Source organism: Arachis hypogaea, chromosome 10 (assembly GCF_003086295.3).
Source record: "Arachis hypogaea cultivar Tifrunner chromosome 10, arahy.Tifrunner.gnm2.J5K5, whole genome shotgun sequence".
NCBI lineage: Eukaryota > Viridiplantae > Streptophyta > Magnoliopsida > Fabales > Fabaceae > Arachis > Arachis hypogaea.
In genome coordinates, this window is record NC_092045.1 from 105,534,863 (window position 1) to 105,541,465 (window position 6,603).

The window sequence follows — 6,603 nt, forward strand, 5'->3', positions numbered from 1 at the left end:
AAGAGTCCAAGACTCCAAGAGGCAGCAGGACAAAGGCTGAACTGCTAAAGACTGAAGAGTAAAGAGGATCGCAGAAGAAGGCATAACCAGAAGAGGAACGCAAAAGAGGAGCACAGAAGAAGACAGAACCAGAGTACCAGACAACCAGTGACGCAGAAGAGAAATGTTGAAGAAGATAGAACTAGACGTCGAAGGAACACAGAACCACACAACCAGTGACGCAGAAGAGGAACGCAGAAGAAGGCAGAACCAGAACGGCGATGCAAGGAAAAACCGCGTGTCGGACGAGTATCGATGAGTGTCGTATTCGAAATGTGTCCGACACACGAACATGGCAAAACAGAAAAGTGTCCGTACTTCATAGGTTGTAAACTTACATTGTTTTCAAAGTATCCCAACTTTTCATAACTCATATCATATGAACTAAGAATTGAATCTCAGATTTCAATTTCATAGAATTGGTATGTGGAATTATAATTCCAATTCTATGTTACCCCGAACATAAAAAAAATACTAAATTAATGGACCCAATTCCAATTCAAAGCTCTAATTTCATACACAATTTCATAAACAATTTGCATTTGTCAGACATAAAATATACCTATTTCGTACAATATATATGTATGATGCAGTTAACACTCAAATTGCCCTAAAATTTGCCAAGAGTCTTAAATTGACCCTTTAAATTTTTTATTGTCTCAATTCAAGGGCCAACTTTAGGCTCGGGAAAAATTCCAGGAGCTAATTTGAGTACTAACTCATGTATGATGATAGTATTATCATTACCATACCAAAGGGTAATTCTGAATGCTCTCAAGCACAAAAATTATATAAAGATAAGAACATTTGTACAATTAAATCAAGGGGGGAAATTGGCATAAATACAGATCTAAAAATATTTCTTGGCCAAGGCTACAGTGCACCAAAATAAGTATGGTGTACAACAGATTATTAGTTAGATCCAATGGTTAACACATCTCTAGACTTGCATATTCACCATTAGATCTAGTGGTACACCATACTTATTTAGGTGTACCACAGACAGGTTACCATATTCATTTACTCATACTTCTATAATGCTCTAATATCATAGAAGGGTACCAGAACCTTTATAAAATTTGGAACACTTATCAGATTGGAATCCAAAAAGGAAAAGCTGAAAAAAAAAATAAGGTTACTCTAGCGAATTGATGAGGTCTTCAAAATTGAAAACCAGCCAATCAGCTTTTGTAGCAACAGCTTCTCGAAGTTGAACACCGGCATAGCAAATGAACAAGTCAGCGCCACCTGGTCTACGAGCCTAAACGTGATAAAAAAAATCAAATATTACATTTGATATGAAATAAGAATTAAGCTTGACTATACAAACTGATAAAAGGAAGAGAATATTATCATTACAATTTTATATTTACAGATTAGAAGTTTATGGAGAATTGAAGTCATTCCACCAATGACACAATGAAATTCACCAAAAATATAACTAGCATCCACACTTCAACATCACGATTGGTTTTTGAGCGAAATGTACAACTTTTTTGGTGTAATAGGAAATTGCAAAGGATATAAACTAGAAACAATTTATCATAAGCAAAAACATTAGTTAATTCAACATATTCTCGAGTCTAATCATGAAAACCATAATTAGAAACAAGGTATTTGATCAAACAAGCAGCAAGTATTACGGAAGGTTTCTTTTCTTACCTCAAGATCAGTTGCACCATCCCCAATCATAGCTAATGCCTTGTATCCATGAGCCTGATGAAAATATTTTGATCAGATTTTACAAGAAACAAAATAATTGAAATTCACATGCAAGTGCAAGCCTAACCTTCCTCAGTTGTTGTACTGCAGTAGCTTTGCCACCACTTCTTGAAGTAGGTTCATTTGCATCAAAACCCAGAAACTCTCCAGAGCTTCCAAAAAGTAGTTGATTGGCAAAAATGTTCTCTTTTGGTATCCCGAGAATCGATGCAACAGGCTTCATAAGAAACACAATAATATTTAGAAAGAAAAATATCATTTGCAATTCCTGATTAAATGGAAGAACTAGTTTTTTCTCTGTTATATAGTTTTTATGTTTTTCGATGGAATGCTAGTAATAGTTTTGAAATACTTCATATTTTATTTTCAAATGCAACAGTTAAAGGAAATTTATCCAAGTTCACAATATAATTATAGTAACCAATATGGATTAGAAAACCCATGAAAGTACTACTATTTTCCATACATTGATCATTTGACGAAAGCCTCCAGATATCAAATATACATCCATGTGATTGGCCTTCAGCTTCTGGACTAATTCTTGAATGCCAGGGGAAAGCCTGCGTATTAATTAGTAGAATTGTTTCAACAAGGAGAAAAGAGGATACCCAGTTGAACTTTGGTGATGCAGATAAACCTTATCTTTCGTCAAAGTTTAGGCTAGTCATATCAAGGGGTAAATCCATGGTATTTCTTCTTTTTTTTTTTTCCCTCAATAACATTCATTAAATGGTAAACTATGATTTCAACATAAAGGAATATATATTATTTTTGTTCTAGAATCTAGATACTATGCAGCATTTCCTGTTGAGGCATGAAAATAAAATATATCTTAAAACGGCATCAGATGGAAAAATACATCATTTCTTGGATTGGTTACTGCCATAGTCAAGACCATCCTTGGTTAGAGTGACTATTCTCTCTAGATTATACGTCAGTCTTTAACCCTACACCTTCTCCTGATCTATCTGTCTCAGATGGGCACAGAAAACCGGGTAGTACGTATTTGATACTCTACTCTCTCTGTGTTTAACCCATTTATCAAATGCACTACTACATGTAAACTAATAATTAATAAATATGCCTACACCTCATCATAATGAAATTCTTTTTTATCCAAAAACTGCAGAGCATTGAAGAAGAAAACGATATTGAGTTAAGGTCTTTTCCATACTAGCATATCGATAATGTTTCATATAAAATGAATGATTCATTCAATTTGTAAGGCAAAGAATGATTAAGATTATTCAAAGCAAATGAAGATATAGGAAGTTAACTGGTTAAGAATGTAAAATCAGTTCTATCCAATAATTGCCAAAGATGGTTAAGAAAAAGTAGTTAGTAATACCGTGGGGGCCTTTGCTCAAGAAAATTCTGAACCTGAGATATAGAGGGATTGAACAATTTCAGTCTAGCAGCCAAGGCTTCCTCAAAAGGGACAGAACCCCCCATAGCTCTGCAAAAATTTAACACTTAATCAGAAATCACAAACAAATATTCCTTGATACCCTATTTATCTGTTACTGCAACATCTTTGTACCACTTTGAATCCTTTTATCGAATGCACTGATCCAAAGATGTACCAGAAAGTAACGATGACTAGTAAATGGATTCAGAGAGAGCATAAAATAACCAAAGATGAAATCTTTTAAAAATAACTCTAAACTAAAATAATCCAACCTAGCAGTCCATTCAGCAACGGCCTTTCCAGCACCACAGAACTCAGCAAGCTCGTCAATACCTTCATCCAAGCAGACGGTGCTATCGACATCAAAGCACACAGCACTACACTTTCTCCAAAGATCAAGAGTTTCTACAATTTTTGAGAATCCCATCCACATTATTATGATTGCACAATTCATTAAAGCTAAGAATTTGTACACAATGATTAAAGACACTCAAATCGACATATAGTGATTACAGTTCAAATAAGTATGGACAAATTTCTTGACACTGTTAGAGAAAGCAGTAATGTCAATTCAAGGCCTGCATGCGAGATACCTAAACTTATTAACAATGACACCTACATTCTCATACTAACTGTGCATTATGTAAATCATAATTCTCAAATAACAGAACTGGAAATCAAATAACATGACTATGTGTAAATCATAATTCTCAAATAAAAGAACTGGAAATCAAATAACATGACTATGCCAATGAGAATATGAAGTAATGATTATAAATTCATAATATTAGATCCTAATTCTGGAAAAATGGACTGAAAGGATAGTCTTCATCAAATCAGTAACGAATCACCATAACAGAGACATAGCCTATTTGTAACCTTTGGAAGGAATAGTGTTCTCAAAATGGCCCACTTTAGCTCCACCAACAGAGGAAGCAGCAGCTACAACAACCATTGGCGAAGAATGCTTCACGATCTCAACACCAATCCCAGAGGCAATGTTGTTCCTCTTCTTCAGATGCAGCGTCGATGAAGGAACGAAAAGAGATTGGTGTTTTTTGCAACAAAAAACGCAAACTGGGTTGATCCCAGAACTCACCAACCCTTCCATGAAAACCAATTGAAGTACCTCTAACCTGTTTTTAAATCTCAATCAATGAAGTAATAACGGAGAAAATGGAGAATCAAAGAAGGAAGAAGAAGATTATGCACTAGATTATTGGATCCAAGAATGCATGAAGGATGTTTGAATAAATGCCAGTGAGTTAGTTACCTTACCTGCCTGAGGCTTTTTCTTTTTCCCACTAGAAGCGTTTGGGAGGCACCTTGAGATGGTTGGTGAGGCTCAAGCTTAACCTCTTCCTATTAAGAAAAAACCATTGATAATGATAATAATAATAAGAGAAAGGCTAAGCAATTTTTAGTATTTTTTTTATTATTTGGCTAATATAAATATTAAATTATTTTTAATAAATAAATTTTATTAATTTATGTGTTTTAAATTTTAAAAAATTTAGATATAAATTATATTGATTTATGTATATAAAATTTTAATAATATAAATATAAATTATATATTTATTGTGTACAAAATTTTTGTAAATATAAATATAAATTATTGCTAATTAAAAATAATAATATTTATTAGTTATATAGTATTGTTCAAATAATAATAATAAAAATAATAAAAACAATATTCCCTACTTACTCTAAATATCCCAACAAACCATCAATGCTTCAATAGGAAATGATACCTCTAAATATCCCAACAAACCATCAATGCTTCAATAGGAAATGATACCGTGCGTCCACATTTATTAATTAGGATAAATGGTTAAATTTATTTTTGAAAAATTACTCATTCTCTAAATTAGTCTCTAAAAAATATTTTAATTGAATTCATCTTTTAAAAATTTTAAATTAATTGCTTTTGTTCTTCTATCATTTTCTTTGTTGATAGTGCCAAAATTTGTTAATGTGACACGATAAGTGATACTACAACACAATAGGAGTTTTAATTGACTATTAGTATGATAAAATTATAAAATTAGATCAAATAAAAATTTAATTGAGGAGAGAACTTGAAAGTTGAAACATTGAAATTCTTCAATTTGGAGTTGATTTGATCTAATTTCACAAACTTATCATGTTAACCGCCAATTAGGACTATTAGGTGTGCATTATGGTGTCACTTTATATGTCACGTTAACAAATTTTGACGTCGTTAGTAATGAAAATGACAGAAGGACTAAAATGACTAATTTAAAATCTTTGTAAGACGAATTTGATTAAAAAAAAAATTTTGGAGACTAATTTAAAGAATGAGTAATTTTTTAGGGACTAATTTGACTATTTACTTTATTAATTATTATTGAAATTTGTTTTTTTAATTACTCTATTGATCCCTATAGTTTTACCAAATTTATAATTAGGTCTCTATATATTTTTTTATTTGAGTTTTTATACTGCTTTTAATTTTGTAATTAGGTATTTCCTAGTGTAAAAAGTATTAGAATTAACTGACTATTTTTTCGCAAATTAAAAGTATCACAATTAAGATCTTCATTAGAATTTTAATTACATATTTTTTTTATAGAAATATTTTAATAATTTTAATATTTTTGACATGCAAATGACCTAATTACTAAATTAAAAATAGTATACAGATCCAATTAAAAAAAATAAAAAAACTTAATTACAAATTTAATAAAATTATAGAGAACAATTGAATAATTAAACTTTTTTTTAAGAATAGTGATACTAGGTTGGTATACTTTATTATTTTCTATTAGTGGTTAGTTAGTAGTATTTAACAATATTAACTAAAAGGTAAATTCTAACATGACTATATTACTGTGACTGTGTTTTAAAATTAAAATTATATTTTTTTATATTTAAGTAACACTTTTTTTAAGTAACACTTTTTAGCGTTATTTAACAATAAAAAAGTATTACTTTAATTTTAGTCACATTTTTTAAAATACTATAGTCATAGTAATCACCATAATATAGTCATCCTAACATGATTCTAACTAAAAACATAGTAATTTATTGTTGGATTAAAATTTTTGGATTTGTGATTAAAAATATTAGCTAATATAAATTAAAATTATTGGCCCGTATAATTTTGTTTTAGAAATATTAGAGAGCCATCAAAAATTATTATTTTTAGTCATTATTTTTAGATATCCAACTCAATTCTTTTAGTTTAGTAATTTAACAATATATTTTTTGTAACACCCTACCACACTAAGCTTTACGCTTAAGTCGTAAAACGAAGGTGGTGAGGTATTACGACCTCTAAAATAAAATGAGTACATATAATAGCAGAAGAATTATGGTATGCTAGGAGCCTTGAAGAAAAGGGGGAAATAAAAAAAATCGCACAATAAAGACGCTACGCTCAAGGAACGAGTTAGCTTACGTGCTAAGAAA

General features: G+C 30.8%; 1 protein-coding gene across 2 annotated transcripts; it reads right to left on the minus strand.

The window, feature by feature from the left end:
- Nucleotides 1–798: 798 nt before the first annotated feature.
- Nucleotides 799–4,565, minus strand: LOC112716287 (phosphoserine phosphatase, chloroplastic). Of its 2 annotated transcripts, none has more exons than XM_025768159.3 (8): nucleotides 4,443–4,565; nucleotides 4,049–4,305; nucleotides 3,442–3,574; nucleotides 3,110–3,217; nucleotides 2,228–2,321; nucleotides 1,829–1,978; nucleotides 1,702–1,755; nucleotides 799–1,300 (listed from the first exon to the last, which is right to left on the minus strand). In XM_025768159.3, exons 2-8 carry the CDS (start codon nucleotides 4,278–4,280, stop codon nucleotides 1,175–1,177), a joined length of 897 nt encoding a protein of 298 aa, XP_025623944.1. In that variant the 5' UTR covers nucleotides 4,281–4,305; nucleotides 4,443–4,565; the 3' UTR covers nucleotides 799–1,174. The 2 variants fall into 2 exon arrangements, with proteins under 2 accessions (XP_025623944.1, XP_025623945.1); XM_025768160.2 differs by having other exon boundaries at nucleotides 4,448–4,549.
- Between the last annotated feature and the right edge of the window lie 2,038 nt (nucleotides 4,566–6,603).

Coding starts and splice junctions, on each gene's coding strand:
- LOC112716287 (XM_025768159.3), bottom strand. CDS start 4,280: ATGGAAGGGTTGGTGAGTTCTGGGATCAACCCAGTTTGCGTTTTTTGT. Junction 2,322..3,109: donor CTTGAGCAAAGGCCCCCACG/GTATTACTAACT, acceptor ATTAATACGCAG/GCTTTCCCCTGGCATTCAAG. Junction 1,979..2,227: donor GCTTTCGTCAAATGATCAAT/GTATGGAAAATA, acceptor TTTCTTATGAAG/CCTGTTGCATCGATTCTCGG.